Source organism: Vipera ursinii, assembly GCF_947247035.1.
Source record: "Vipera ursinii genome assembly, chromosome: 2".
NCBI lineage: Eukaryota > Metazoa > Chordata > Lepidosauria > Squamata > Viperidae > Vipera > Vipera ursinii.
The window spans coordinates 158,509,015-158,525,612 of NC_139513.1; the positions used below are offsets into that span (position 1 = coordinate 158,509,015).

The 16,598-nt window shown below is 39.3% G+C and overlaps 1 protein-coding gene across 8 annotated transcripts in view; it reads right to left on the minus strand.

Annotated features, from left to right (window-relative positions):
* COL5A3 (collagen type V alpha 3 chain) overlaps nucleotides 1–16,598 on the minus strand; it is a 135,833-nt gene that overhangs the window by 53,064 nt on the left and 66,171 nt on the right. For all 8 annotated transcript variants that reach the window (XR_014491372.1, XM_083353980.1, XM_083353979.1 and 5 more), the window contains 7 exons: nucleotides 14,471–14,524; nucleotides 14,336–14,389; nucleotides 8,676–8,720; nucleotides 8,426–8,479; nucleotides 7,244–7,288; nucleotides 3,616–3,669; nucleotides 1,553–1,597 (listed from right to left, as the gene is read on the minus strand). Coding sequence is in view for 7 of the 8 variants with exons in the window: in XM_083353980.1 (XP_083210106.1) it covers nucleotides 1,553–1,597; nucleotides 3,616–3,669; nucleotides 7,244–7,288; nucleotides 8,426–8,479; nucleotides 8,676–8,720; nucleotides 14,336–14,389; nucleotides 14,471–14,524 (351 nt within the window). In the remaining variant the exon portion in view is untranslated. The remainder of the gene's footprint in view (nucleotides 1–1,552; nucleotides 1,598–3,615; nucleotides 3,670–7,243; nucleotides 7,289–8,425; nucleotides 8,480–8,675; nucleotides 8,721–14,335; nucleotides 14,390–14,470; nucleotides 14,525–16,598) is intronic.

Here is a 16,598-nt window from a genome sequence, read left to right on the forward strand (position 1 = left end):
AGCAGAGGTGTAACATGGGAGTATCGGGAGACTCCCAACACAACTCTCACGGCTGCATTTTGTACAAGTTGGAGCCTCCGGGTGGTCCTCAAGGGCAGCCCCATGTAGAGAGCATTGCAGTAGTCTAGACGAGAGGTCACGAGCGCGTGAGTGACCGTGCATAAATCATCCCGGCTTAGATAGGGCCGCAACTGGCGCACCAGGCGAACCTGGGCGAAAGCCCCCCTAGTCACAGCCACCATGTGATCTTCCAAGGTGAGCCGCGAATCTAGGAGGACTCCCAAGTTGCGAGCCCTATCTACGGGGGGTAATAATTCACCCCCCATAGAAAGAGATGGAATATCCAAATAGACCCGGGATGAAGGTATGCAAAGCCACTCGGTCTTGTCGGGGTTGAGTTGAAGTCTGTTCCTCCCCATCCAGACCCGAACCGCCTCCAGGCAACGGGACATCACGTTGAGGGCATCACTGGGGTGGTTTGGGGTAGAAAGAAAAAGCTGGGTATCATCAGCGTACTGATGATACCCAACTCCAAAGCCACGAATGATCTCACCCAGCGGTTTCATATAGATGTTGAACAGGAGAGGCGAGAGGACTGACCCCTGAGGAACTCCACAAACGAGAGACCTCGCGGTCGACCTCTGCCCTCCTGTCAACACCGACTGCAAGCGTCCCTGGAGATAGGAGGAGAACCACTGTAAAACCGTGCCTCCCACTCCCAATCCCCTGAGACGCCGCAGCAGGATACCATGGTCGATGGTATCGAAAGCCGCTGAGAGGTCTAATAGGACTAGAACAGAGGAATGACCCCTGTCCCGAGCCCTCCAGAGATCATTCACCAGCGCGACCAATGCCGTCTCCGTGCTGTGCCCGGGCCTGAAACCCGATTGGTACGGGTCTAGATAATCCGCTTCATCCAGGACCAAAGGGAGCTGGTGCGCCACCACACTCTCAACAACCTTCGCAAGGAAGCGAAGGTTGGAGACCGGACGAAAGTTGTTCAATACAGCTGGGTCCAAGGCAGGCTTCTTGAGGAGGGGCCTCACCACCGCCTCTTTCAAGATGGCAGGGAAGCTACCCTCACTCAAAGAAGCTGATATAACTGCCTGGAACCAGCTGCGTGTCCTCTCCCGGGCTGCATAAACCAGCCAGGAAGGGCACGGGTCCAATAAACATGTGGTGGAGCTCAGTCTCCCCATAATCCTGTCCACTTTATGAAGAGTTCAGGGCGTGGCCTCTCTCTGCCTCCTTCCGAGAAGCCCCACAGCCTTCCTCTGTTTACTCCTACTTGACTGCCTCCTGCGTCGGGCGTCCTTGAACAGGGCCAGCTGTGGGTCATCTTCATCCACACTGTCAGGCTCACATAGCTGGGTCTCCATGGTGACCAAGTGGGAGGGGCCTGCCTGAGGGCTATCATCAGCAAGATCTTCAACCCCCTCAGCAAGGTCTTCAACACCCCCCTCCTCCTCTGAGTCATCCGACCCAACTGCCGAACCCACAGGCTGACCCTGAATCACAACACTCAGTTAGACACGCCCTAATTCCATCTCACCTTTTCTCCTGGAAGCCCAATGGGGCCCTGAGGACCAGGCAAACCCTAGGGGAGAAAAACCAAGCAGAGTGGAGAAATGTGACAATTTACAAGAATTATCATCATCCTCCTCATCATCATTTTTATGGATAAGGCATAGTTACTGTATTCAGAACCCTGGGACTATCTTGGAAATGTCCTTTCAGTTCCAATATACCTATTTCCCTGAAAAGATAAATTCTTAACGGTACACATACACACACCGCCGTATTTTGTGCAGAAATTTGCAGAGCATTGATTAGCTTCTTTCTCTGATGAAATAGTTTTCAGTGCAGAGGCAATGTAATCGCTTTGCTATAGCAATTTGGTTGTCTCAAATCAATTTATACTAGGAAAAAGATAAAAGTTACTTTCAGCCATCTCTTCTGGATTTTCCTGCAGCATGTGCAGAAACTATCCAGATTTTTTTTAAAAAAAAATATTCTGGGCACGCTGAGTGAACTCATTTGCCTACTTCTGGTATGCGATGCAGATCTGGAGATTTGTACTATGCAAATTTTCACTAAATATTCTGAAGAACCTAAGTGATGCCTGCTACATAGCATTTACCACAGGAGGAGGCAAGCAATGCCTCCCCCAATTTATTTGTCTCCTCTGATGAGTGCTGCAGAGAATGTGCTGCTTGCCTTCTCTAAACCACTAACAAAAGTTTTTGGAAAGTGACCCAGAGTAGATGCTTTAGGGTTGCCTGAAATTCCTTCAAACCTACCCAATCCAGAAGTCATTTTGCATACAAGCAATCCTCATTCAGTGCCCATTCAAAGTTTTGATGGGACTGAATGAGGAGTCTTACAATGGTTCCTTATAGTTGTAACTCTCACAGTGCTTCCATAGTCACATCAGGTACCTGGTACCTGGCTTGCAGTTATGATGTTGCAGCATCCTGTGGTCAAATGATCACCACTTGATATCTTCATCACTGGCTTCTGACAAGCAAAATCACTGAGTTAAGCTGGCAAGAAGTTGCAAAAGGCAACCAAGTGACACTGTGTTTAATAAACGTGGAATTTGCCTAATTATGGAACTGCTGTTGTTAAGTTGGTGCAGTCATGTAATGTCATGCTTTACAATCGTGTTGCTTAGCGATGGAATTGCTGGTCCCAGTTATTAAATGCCATCATTAAGTGAAGACTGTCTGTACACCAAGGACATTCCAAGCTAGACATTCCTATAGCATTTGCTGAAGGTATCTAGCTCAGAAGCACTTAGTAGAAGAAGTAGATAGTAGAAGAAAGCTCCTTAGCCATTTCTTTTACTTTTTTGAAGAAGACTACGTTTAGCTTTCTCCCATTGGATGAGTTCTGTAGGAGAAGGCAGAAATGGGTTCTGAAGGACAGCAAGAGAAGACAACATGGCTACTTCATTTGTTCTTAGATGCAAGTGAACGATATTGCTTCTTTGGGCAATTTTGAGGGAGTGTTTCACTTCCATTATCAAGAAAGTGAAGCATCTCTTCCAAGAACTGCACAGCACGAGCCTCTCTCTTAATGCTCCAGTTTTTTTTTTTTAAAAAAAGTTTCCTTGTTAAGGTTGATGATCAAACACAGAAATATGGTCTATTTGGATGACATAAAATTAACTAGGTGCACTTTACCCTGCGTTGATATAGATGAAACAAGTAACATGACTATTCAATGTGCTGATCTGCATCCCTACCACAGTTGGATGAAGTTAGCACTGTAATATTTTCTGAACTGTTTTTATATTATACCTGTCCTCACGCTATGAACCCAGTTGCTAATAAACTTCACAGTCAGAATCAAATTAGACACTAGTGGGAACTGTCCTCCTGGGGTTAATAATAGCCCACATGGAGATTGAAGAATATTAACAATATATTAATGACTGAAAAAAAGGTTAACCCGCACATTTCACTAAAGTAACAAAAATCTTCATCATGCATGTAATACTCTCCTCCCTGTTGTTGTTTTTTTTAACAGACTCACCAGCAAATGACCTGCTCATGTTTATCCCCACCCTCTACATCCCAGTCTTCCACATCTACATGCAAAGAAAATACACACCTGAGATCCAGGGTTTCCTTGTTGCCCAGGTGGGCCTGGTTCACCTGGAATGCCCTGAAGACAGAAAACCCTGAAGTCAGCCAAAGTCCAGTGCATATACATGCTTACATATGTCATAATGGAAGAGACAACAACAGCTGTGACACAATGAGTAAAATTACTAAGGTGGAGAGGGCAGAGACCTGAAGAAGGCCAAGATCTGGTTTCTAAAGCTTTTGGGAAACCAATGCTCTGATGCTAGGGTATTGTGTCTTACTTCTTAATTCTTCACTGAGGGCTAGGGTTTGTTTGCAGTACGTTTCTTAGGATTAAAAGTTTGGCTGAGAATCATTAGAAGTAGGTTGGTATAAACATTTTATTGTAAGTAAGCAAACAAGCCAACCCTCTTCCCCTATGCGAATATAGACTGCACATATCTATTTGTTGTTGAAAACTGTTGTTCATGATTCGGGATGGGAGAGTATAATTGAAAAAGCATTAACCTTTACTTTCATTCTATCCCAGTAATTGTTGGACTTCACCATCAGGCTTAGAATGGGGAATTTGCAGCATTCCAAACTGCTGGCCAACTGCCCTTCCCACAAGGATGTATTAGATATCCCCACCCCACCCACCCCCAATATAATCCATTGTTCAATTCAAATGTTCTTTGACTGGTTTTCCTAGCACACAAAATTTAGCCCTTTTTGAATCTATTCTGGGTCCTAATAATAGAAAGATAGACAGACATACTAGCAGACTCTTGAGACCCTTTGCATAATTTCTTCCCTGTATTTTGTTGCACTGAACAAATAAACATGAGAAACAAAACCAGATGTGCTTAGCACAGGCCTAAAGTTTAGAAGTCTATAGTTTTTAGGATATTTCTAAAAACATGTATGCTTATTACAATCTACTGCTTTTTAAATTTTTCTTTACCATATTTTTGTTATTTCTACTTTCCTTTGGTTAAAATAAAAAGGAGTAACAGATCAAATATCCTGGTCACATGGCAAATCCGGCAAAAGATTTAAATTGCTGAAGGAACAAACATAACTTCATCTTCAGAACTAATGACAGTACTTAAAAATGTCCTTCCAAGGACACAGAAGACAAAAGAGAAACCCAGCATTACAAAATTGGTTGTCTTGGTTTTAAGCGGACCTTGTTGGATGAATTGGATGATATGAGCAAAATATGGCTTTAGAAAAATTGTATTTAATTGAAGACTAGTTTATGCTAATTGTTATAGCAACCAGTTCATATCTAGCAATATTTGGGAACATATAATTTTCCAGATTATAACATGGAATATTTAAATTATATCTTTTTTTCTTCATGAATTAAACTACTATGCTTAATTTTTTTTTTAAAATAGAAAATCCACCCTATATATGCCACATCACATTTCCACTGTTTATGAATATAGACACTTCCCTCATATTTCTACAAGATGCACATATATACTGTAAAAGAAAATAGGATGAGCTTCATTCTTCAATTAAAGTAATTTGTTAAAAAAAATAGCATTTGGATCAGGACAGTATCATTCTAGCCAGACAGTATTTGGATCAGGACAGTATCATTCTAGCCAGCCATTTATGTTATATCTTGTCCCCTTTAAAATTAGTCTACTAAATCAAACTTCAATGGCTGGTGTGAAGATTGATATATTCTCAGGTTCTGCTCTAGAAGAATCTTCTCAGAAGATTCTTAGATTGAACTAGGCAACCTGTGACCTGGCAGGTCATCATTTCAAAGATATTTCTTTACGTAAACAGAGAAACAGAATGACCAAAGACATGGGAGTTGGACCAACTTCCTATTTCCTACAGATTTGACCATGGCTGACTGCCTTCCAGTCTACTTGGCCTCTGGAGGGCTACATCAGGACCAGTTTGCTTAACCTTTGAGGGTGATGTGGCAGGGTTGCCACCTCTAATTTGCCAATTTTCATTCCCACGGGAGCCAGGGATCACAGGTTTTGGATGCATTCTGTATGTTGGCCCAATTGAGATGTCTTGGTTCAAATATGATTGCCCCTATGGTACGTGGGTTCCTCCCCCCCCCCCATTAAAGGTTATAGGCATGGGTGATTTAGTAGTATGTAGATTGGATCAATATATAGTATTACAGCAGGAAATCAAAGTGCATACTAGTTTGTGTTTAATATTTATATCTGTGAGTGCACTAATGATGTTACTTAGTTGGGTAATAAAACATCTGCAAGCAAACAACTACGCTCAGAGAGCACCAAGGACTTCACAGTTCAACTCTGAGCAACATATATTCTCTTATATTGTGAATACAGCCTCCTTGCTTGCTAGACAGGCTTAATTGCTCATCCTATATTTTTGAGGAAATATGCTCTTTATTAAGTGTTTTAAAATTTTTAGGCAGGCCTGATGGTAAATGAACCAAGGCAGAGAGTAGAAAGGGCTAATACCATCACCCACCAGCCTCAGATTCAAACTTGGCAGACTACAAAAAAGGCATTTTGTTTCAAGAAATGGCTATTTCTGTAGAAAGAAGCACATTCAATTGTTTCTTCTTATTTTTGCATTAAATTGTTCTTTTCTTTTTTCACTGTAGTATTACACCAAATTTTATGATTTAGTTTCTCTGTACAAGCTAAACAATTGTCTGCAATTTAGCCTTCATTCATACTTGAGGCACTATTTAAATTTTCTTCTTTGAAGTCTTTATTTCATAGGTTTTCTAGGATCAATAACTCTGACAAAAAAAAATCTTGTTTTGTAGAAAACCAACACCTTCTCGTCATTTGCCTGGAGTACTGTATTGTCTTGTATGCTCTATTTTCTAAGAAAGCAGTATATATTTCCCGCATCACAGAATATCTATAGTTTCAATCTTAAAGTTCAAAAGAGAATAATTTTTATTACATTTTACTTCAATTTTTATTTTATTTAAGTCCTATAACATTGGTTAATCTCCTATGGGGCAGGTGTAAGAAAGGCTAAAGCCTCTAATTTTTTTGTACTTTATATCTTTGAGAGATCAGAAAGACAATACAGAACAGTGGGTTAGGACGCTGAGCTTGTCGATCAGAAGGTCGGCAGTTTGGCGGGTCGAATCCTGAGTGCCGTGTAACAGAGTTACTCGTCCCAGCTTCTGCCAACCTAGCAGTTCGAAAGCACGTAAAAATGCAAGTAGAAAAATAGGGACCACTACGGTGGGAAGGTAACAGCGTTCCGTGTGCCTTTGGTGTCTAGTCATGCCGGCCACATGACCACGGAAGACGTCCTCGGACAAACGCTGGCTCTTCGGCTTTGAAACGCAGATGAGCACCGGCCCCTAGAGTTGGAAACGACTAGCACGCATGTGCGGGGGAACCTTTACCTTTACCTTTATATCTCTTATACACTAGGTTGAAGGGAAGGGTGTCAGATAATCTCCCCCGCCCCAAGAAGATAGATAGTGACAGCAGGAAATACCGAAACATTGACCTAAAACAGAGGCAAGATCTGAAGACAAGGCAAGGATTAAGGTATGAGACCTTCAGCCTTCTAGCCGCATGTACTCAGCCATTTCTGACCTTATAACTTAACACTGTTCACCTCCCTAAATCTCATTTGTTATTCATATCTCTCATATCCTAAGGAAAGTGTCACTCCCTGTGCTTACCTACCATGTTGCCTTTAGGCCCAGGAACACCATCAATACCAGTGATACCCTATGAGAGGTAAACAACAAGATCATGAAAATTAAAGGGAGATTTTTCTTCAGAATAATATAAAATGAAACTATTTTCCAAGTCCAAACTGGAAGACTAAAATTCTAACCCTAATTATTCTTTGTCCATTTTGGAAAATATGATGGGATAGATAGAAATGGATGACAAAGAACATTCGTCTATTTTGGCAAATTGACTTCTGTCTCTTAGTTCCTTCGCAGTCATTAATGTTTTCTATCTCCTAATCTAGCTCTGACTTTAGGAATGTTTTTTCTTAATTTTCTCTCTTCCATGCTTTACCTTAATGATGCATGTTATGGCTCCACTGAGATTATATTTAAGGGTAAAACGTGCAAACTATTTTAAGGGTAAAACGTGCAAACTAAATGGCGATGATGAATTTGGCAAATTTCGATTGATACTTATTCAGATTTTTTTTTACACCATGGTTAAAATGTTAAACATTTTCATATGAAAGAGAGGAAAATAAGGATGAGAAAGAGTCTGCCACATACTCTTAATATACTATTACTGAAAGATCAGACATGTAGGTTCACACTTCACATTGTATTAGCTAGGTTCACTTCTTGGGTTAAATTAAATGTGTGCACTTGGCATTAGCTTTGAGTACTATGCAAATTCAGGAATTTGTCACCTATTCAGTAAATAAACTAGAACATTAACATAAAAATGAAATGAAGTATAGTTTAATGTGATGATGATTCTAACTCATATTATTTCTTTGGGTTCTTTTTTGTATGATATGCAAACCCAGCTACTAATTTATAAACCATGGATTGTGGCTTACCAATGTGTATGAATCCAACCAACAATGGTTCAGTGAAAATATATCTTAGTGTAACATATGGACCCAGACAATATATCTGCTCTGGGCTTTCACCATTACACACTGCAATATCATAAAAAGAACTCAAAACCTAATTGTGAATTCAAAAACTAAGTAGTGCTGAAAAGCAGTGCTCAAAATCTTATGTTCAGATTAAATTTCAAAACAGAACTTAAGACTTATACACATTTTCCCTCTTGAAATTCTTCCCATTCCTTGAAGCAATTGCCTACTCAATCCCTGTTCAAACCTTCTTTTGAATAAAAGGGGACAGGGAAGGAAATTCATACCGGCTGGCCATGAGAACCAGGATTACCTCGCGAGCCTGGCAAACCACGTACACCCTAGAAGAAAATATGGTTATAGTAGAAGACTTTGAGAAACGTTGTTCAGTGAAAGATGCTTGCCAGAAACTTGGTTCCTCTGAAGAAGAAAGGCATGAGAGCCGTACCCCTGTTACTCCCCCATTAAAATGGCTTAGTTTGGTGCCATCTCAAAAAACCCAATGTATTTATTCCTGGTAGGTAGACAGATACTCACAGCTTCCCCAGGCTGTCCTCTGGGCCCTTGCACACCTTCAGAGCCCTTTAAAAACAAGGAGGAAATGCGAGAATGAGGTGTTAGATTAGGCTCTTTCCACCCTCCTACTCCCCCAGTTAAGATACATTCAAACTGGATACCAAATGAGTAAACAGCTGAGGCTACTTTGACAAATCCTTCAGAGAAGATTCAACTCGAAGTGTGAAATATAATCATCCAGAATGCCTAGCATTCTTTCTATATTCCTAGGAAGGTATTCTGAGTGCTTTAAGGTTACTACAAGTTCTGTACCTAACTCAAAGATAAATGTTGGCATTACATTTCCAAGGGGCCATGGCAGCTAAAGTATTGTGTGGTTGTAGTTCTTGTTTATTTAATTTTTATCCTGCCTTTAATATTTTTATAAATAACTTAAAGTGGCAAACATATTCAATACCCTTTCTCCTATTTTCCCCACAACAGCAACCCTTTGAGGTACATTAGGGAGAGGGAGAGGGTGAGGGTGAGGGAGAGAGAGAGAGAGAGACTGATTAAAATAAACTACAGTAACTGTTACAAAAAACTAACAAATGATCCATATAACTATAGATAGCAATATAAAATTAATTTGAAGCTCAACTTACCATTATATCTAGAGCATATGTAAACACATTGAATCATCATTTTCAGAATACAAAGATTTAACAAAAATAGATAGGAAACATGTATCCTTAATCCATTCCTTAAAATCAGAAAATTTAAGTAATTCTTTAAAGTTATATAAAGCTGTCATCTTTGTCATGTCCCAAGCTAGATGGGACCACATTCTTCATGACAATTCTTCAGATATATTGCTGATATTTTCAATTTACTTTTATTACTTATTAAACTGAGTTGTTAGTTTCCAAGTTGTGCATCACTTAAGAATCCCAAAATTGCATACACTTTAGTGGTTGCCATATTCTTTCATTAATACATATTTCAATTGTATACATTCCAAACAAATGTTAGTCATATACAACATGCTATCTCTCAAAGTCTTTAAAAACATTAGAAGCCACCAGATTTAGTCCTGATTCTTTGTTTGGCCCAAGCATCACAATAAAGTATATCTCCTTATATTTTTGAATGTGGGTTATTCCATAACATCAATTTATCATGTCATTTAGAATAAGAACTTAATTGTTTAGTTATTAATTTATTTTTTATTTTATTTTAATCCCATTTATATCCCGCCCTTTTCCGAAGACTCAGGGCGGCTTACAATTTAAGCACAAACCAATGTGCTTAGCAATAATGACCTAATGTGCTTAATAGCTTTCAAAGCTAAAGACCAATATCCTTGTTAATAACACCTGGATCCCAAAACATGCCAAGATTTCATTAATGTTATGTACTTGTGATCAAAATAGGCCCAAAAAGAGGAATAATCATAAAAACCCTCATTCAAAAAAAATTAAGATATTTAAACAAAAGCCAATTGATACAGTATAGTTAGAAATCTGGAAGTTTGAAGCAGCTGTTATTGTAACCTCAGTTTGGCTAAGGGTAGTCATAAAGCTTTAGCTGTCCATAACAAAATGTTCTTATTATCTTCTCTGTATAAAATATCTATTTGTAATTAACAATGGAGTCCTTCTTAAAATATATATTAATTTCAGTGTAATATTCATTTTAGGGCAATCTTGCCTCAAAGACTTAATGCAATGGTTTTAACCATCAACAGAAACTGTTAGATATATTCAGTTCACGACACACTCCTGGAATGTATTTCAAAAAAAGACATAAATCCAAGTATTGTGTGAAATTGTGTGAATTGTAAATTCTCTCTTAGAATAATCTAGAGGCAGAGTAGATCCCAAAGGCAACAAATGAGATATATTCCAATTATTAGTATAACCAGAGTGTAAAAATATATTGTATATGACTTCAATAAACATGGGTAATGATGTCACATAACTATCAGGAATAGTCATACTAACATCAGCATATATAAATAATTTATATTCCATATATTACACCCTTAATATTTTCAGATTACCTAATAAAAGAAGTTAAGAATTTAAGTATAAAACAGTATTTGTTTGTTTTCAACTCTTCTTTCATCATAGACTATTTGTCCCAAGGATCCGTCTGCTAACTACTATCTGTCTACTATTAAAAAAACAGGAGTCTGACAGCAATAAAGTTTACAAAAAGATATAAGCTTTCCTAAGAACAGTTCATTTCATCACATGCATCAAGGGGCTGAATTGTTGTAGGACTGAAATTAGGATGAGGTGGAAGAGGGGAAAAGATGAGGAAGACAGAATGATTATGCAAATACAAGTTAGATAGGGGACATTTCAATTATCAACTATAATTAGTTTAAAATCATTGTGTTTGTTGAGACCTTTTATTTAAACCAACTATAATTGGTTTAAAATCATTGCGTTTGTTGAGACCTTTTTGATGTATATGAATTTAATAACCTCCCACTCAATTGTGCTGGCAATATTTTTTTTCCAAGATTGTTACTTTGAGATCTGTAAGGGAGTGTTCTGGAAGGTTGCAATGCTCTAATATTAGTTTATTAATTTATTATTTATTAATTCGGTTTATATACCGCCCTATTCCCAAAGGACTCAGGGCAGTTTACAGGGCAGAATTTAAAAACAATACAATATAAAATTAAAATAAAATTAAGTATAGCCCCAAAAAGTCAAAATCACAATTTTGTCTTTTTGACTATTTTTCAAATCCCTATATAGGCTGCAATTGATTCTAGATGTTGTTCTGAGAAGCTATACAATTGACGTCTTTAAGAAATGCTGTTTCCAATATCACCTTTTGTGATATTAATTAAAATAAATATGTCAAATGGAAATATTTTAAAGTTTGTAATAATTATAAGTATTAGTAATATTAATACTTATTTGTATAATATTGCTTTAAGCTTTGGTGTACATTGCTCTGTCACTTGCCTGTGACAAGCATTCATTTAAATATGTTGCTTCTATTGTTATTTCAGCAAAGGCTATGTTTGTTGGACCCAATTCAGTTAAACATATAGCATCTTTTAAAGGCAATCTTCTCCATCTGCAGCATCTGAGATGGACTTCAACTCCAGTTATCCCTGGTCAATTGACATGGAATTATAATGACACATGATTTGGAGGCCTCCTAAGGTGATTTGCTGGACTAGAAATCCTACCATCAGATCAAATGGCTCCTAGTCCTTGATGGTTTAAACGAAAGGTAGTTGTAAAACAGGGTAAGTCATACTTTTGCTGAGGACCATACTTTTCAGTCTTAAGAGGATCCTGGGAGCTGTTGTGGTGACAGAGTGACATTACAATCAGGTCAAGGGGAAATTTTGGCATATTTTTGTAACTCTAATTAAAACAAAGCAAAAATAGTCAGGGATTGTATTTTTGTTTGATACTTTATTATTGGTTATTGAGAGCTGCTGGGTAGGAGCAAATGGAATTGTGATGTTGCTGGCTTGAATGAGCCTGAAATTCTGGCTTCGTTTAGGCTTGCAATGATATGACAGTAATAACAGGAAATAGTTATGCTATTTTACCACTGAAATCATTAAATTATTAAAAAAGCAAAATCCACTTTACTGTTGACTCTTTTAATTCTTTTACCCTATTTTGAAATAGAACTGTTAAGCTTAGATACTGAAAATGCTCAAAATACAGAGCATGTTTTTTAATATCTTTGAAATACTGTAAATCATATGCTGAATTATATTAGTTTGATTCTAGGGGCTCTAGGAACCCCAAACTGAGCCAAGACTATTGGGCGTAATCCACTGCTATAGAAGACAACAATACACTCCACTTCTAAAAGTTTTCCAAAATAAAAATGCTATACTATTGTAGAAGTCAAAAATAGCCCTATCTCTGAAAGTTTTACAAGAAAAAGTTTCTGCACTATTCTACAAGGCAATACTCCCCTTATCTAAAGGTTCGCCCCTGTTTTCAATCTATGCTTACTGAGCTTGACTGTTTTCTTGCTGATGTCTCATTACCAAACTAGCTAACATCATCAGTGCTAGTAAGGCAAACACACTGCAGAAATCCTGAACATCAGAAAAAGGAAACAGAGCACCAATGCAATGTCTTGCAACAAAATTGTTGGGGGCAATTAAGCTGACTTTGTAATAATGCCGCTTGGGGGGGGTGTATGAAAGCCCTAATAAGCAGGCATATACATAGAATGAAGGCTACTGCTAAGCTTGTAAGCCGCCCTGAGTCTTCGGAGAAGGGCGGGATATAAATGGAATTAAAATAAAAATAAAAAAATGGATGCCCACACAACTTTATCAAAAAGTGACTCACCACGTCAACCCAATATAGCACAACTAACACAAGTCATGAAAAGCACAACACTGCCATGTATCAAAAAATCTCCGAAACCACCAACCAACTGTGGCAACCATATGCCATCACTGTAGCTCACAAGCCAACCAAAGCCCTCCAAAATATCATAAGTAAACCAAAATACCCAGCAGCCCCCCCCCCCAAAAAATAGGAATTATTTACAATATAACCGTGTAAGGACTGCAATAGCCACAGGAACCAAAAGGAACGTCAATTAGCAGTCAAAAGGCATGATGAAAACTCCTAATTTCATAACACATTTGTTGTGATTCAGGGTCAGCCTGTGGGTTCGGCAGTTGGGTCGGACGACTCAGAGGAGGAGGGGGGTGTTGAAGATCTTGCTGAGGGGGTTGAAGATCTTGCTGATGAGAGCCCTCAGCCAGGCCCCTCCCACTTGGTCACCACGGAGACCCAGCTGTGTGAGCCTGACAGCGTGGATGAAGATGACCCACAGCTGGCCCTGTTCAAGGACGCCCGACGCAGGAGGCAGTCAATTAGGAGTAAACAGAGGAAGGCAATGGGGCTCCTCGGAAGGAGGCAGAGAGAAGCCACGCCCTGAACTCTATATAAGGGGAATGTGTGGGAGGGCTGGTTTGCTGAAGGCAACCGCTTGGATAGTTCCTGTTTCTTAAAGCTCCTGTTTCTTGGTTTGTCTTGTTCCGTTTGTTTTTGTAGCTATAAATTTGGCAGGCGTAATTCCAGCCTCTTGCCTTCTTGTAAAAGGGGTTGTCCCTGCCTTTTCTGCAGGGCCGGTAGCAGGCTGGTACAGAACAACATTAACAGACTTAACCATAGTTTTAACTGGGAAATTGTGATCATCCTAGACCAAGACATGTCCAAAAATGCTAGAGAATTCCTGGAAGCTTGGCACTCAGACAAATTAGCCATCAAGAGACACACACAGATCCACATCTACATGCTCTTCAAAAGAGACAATTAAAAAGCCAAAAAGGAAACAAAAATACCTAAACACCTCTTCACCAGCAATCAAATTCAGGTGAGATTAACACCAAGATTTACACTAGACCAACAATCAAGAAGCAAAGAATACCCCAGTCAAGAAACTACCAAAGCAGACAAGCAAGCTAAGAGTAAACAATAGCCTAATCAAAGAACCACCAAGCCCACTGCCACCAACACCAACAGGGAACGCCACTGGTATATAAAATGAAAGCAAATCCTTACTAGCACTAATGATGTTACCTAGTTTGTTAATGAAACATCTGCAAGAAAACAGTGAAGCATAGAGAGTACCAAGGACTCCACAGTTCAACCCTGAGCTACAAATATTCTATCAGAATCAGTGCGTACCTTAGAACCGTCATTTCCAGGAGGTCCAGGTAGGCCTGGCTTCCCTATATCACCCTGCAAAGCAATAAAGTGGAGAGTGAATGTTGGTGGTAGCTTAAATAGATGACAGTACTATTGATATTAGGGTAGTCTTACTCTGTTTCCCTTTTCTCCAGGCAGTCCTGGGACACCATCAAAGCCCCTGTCACCCTATAAGAAAGGGAAAAAGCAGATTACTGACAAGTATAGACCAGTTTTTCAGCTGATGGATGGATGGATAAGAGATAGATAGATAGATAGATAGATAGATAGATAGATAGATAGATAGATAGATAGATAGATTTGCATGCCTAATTTTACAGCAACAATGCTCTTTGTACTTAGAGTAATCTTACATGATAAACAGTTTTTTAAAGAACATAAATTTTAAATTATACCCAAGAAATAGGTGCACAGAATGAGGGGGCACAGTAAGGGGAGGACAACATTGTCTTGATGATCAATTTGCCATGTTTTGATAGGCAACAGTGGTGCTTCAGAATTTAAAAGGAAGCAAAATCTGAACATTTAAAAAGAGGTTTAAATTTGTTGGATTGTAAACCAAAGGAAAGGATTTGCTATTTTGTGACTGTGTATGTCTTGGAGACTAACAGCTGAGACAAATAAGATTCAAGAATTCTGTGGTTTGACTTTCAATTCAGATGAACTAAATCAGCTTCACCCCCATCTCTCTTTTTTCCAATATGCAGGAAATTAAATGTAGTATTGACTGACTTTATCAGCAGTGACACTCTGCAGATGTTGTTGAACTACAACTTCCATCGACCCCATTCTATAGAGTCAATCATGAAGGGTGCAGAGTTGTAGCATGTATGAAATATCCCAGAGATCTAATCCTTGTATTGTAAAGATTATAATAGATCTTTTTTTTACAAGATCTGATGGGAGAAGGGAAGAATGGATCCCTACATTTTTTTCCCCTTTTGAGCAATGAAAATTGAAAGCACTATGGGTATCAAAGGGACAAAGGTCTGAAGTCACCTTATTCCACATACTAGAGTATTTGTGTGTGCATGTGTATATGTGTGTGAGGGGGACAATGCATATGGGGGGAGTACATGCTGCCTTCAAAAATAAAACTATGAAGTTATGGTTATGTGCAGTTTGGCCTCACAACTTGTGTATGGAATTTCATTTTCATAAATAGTAAAAACATTTATATTTTTCAAAGCTTTTGATTTTTTTATCCCAGTACTTAATAATTGCTCAGAGGAAGTTGTGCACACAAAGCCCACACACACACTGGATCCTCTCCATTCACTCCTTTATTATCATTTTTAAGGCTACACAGGAGAATTCAAAAAAAAATGCGTATAGTCAAGGCCATGGTCTTCCCAGTTGCAATGTATGACTGTGAAAGTTGGACCATAAGAAAGGCTGACTGCCAAAGAATTGAGGCCTTTGAACTATGGTGCTGGAGAAGACTCCTGCGAGTCCCTTGGACTGCAAGGTGTACAAACCAGTCAGTCTAGAGGAGATCAACCCTGACTGTTCTTCAGAAGGCCAGATCCTGAAGTTGAAACTCAAATACTTTGGCCACCTTATAAGAAGGAAGAACTCACTGGAGAAGAGCCTAATGCTGGGAAAGATTGAGGGCAATAGAAGAAGGGGATGACAGAGAATGAGGTGGCTGGATGGAGTCACTGAAGCAGTAGGTGTGAGCTTAAATGGACTCCAGAAGATGGTAGAGGACAGGAAGGCCTGGAGGAACGTTGTCCATGGGGTCACAATGGGTCGGACATGACTTCGCAACAACAACAACAACAACGATAAATCACACACTAATATGCAAAAGGCTCCAGTTTCAGTCTCTTGTACCCCGAGACCAAAATCCAGGACAGCTGATGACAAATCACAGATTAGGCTGGCAAATTGCAGTTTTCTACATTCTTACCTGTGAAGGCTTTGGCAGTTAAGGAGATGTGTTGCCAATGAGCTACTTCAAATATTATTCATGTTCAGGGAGGAGGAATTATATCTTTGAATAATAGGTGCTAGGAATCAACAACAAGGGAAAGATTGTTGTTGTTGGTTTCCTACCCTGTTTGTGTACCTATGGAACTGCCTGGCCAAATTTTGGAAACTAGGAGGCTTAGATGGGCCTGCTTCTGATTCAGTGGGACTCCTCTTAATTTCCTGCACAATTTCCTTTGAGTTCTGAATGGGTTCCAAGACCACAATTACAAAATATGGGGTGGGGGGCTGAGGGGAGCAGTTGGATTTT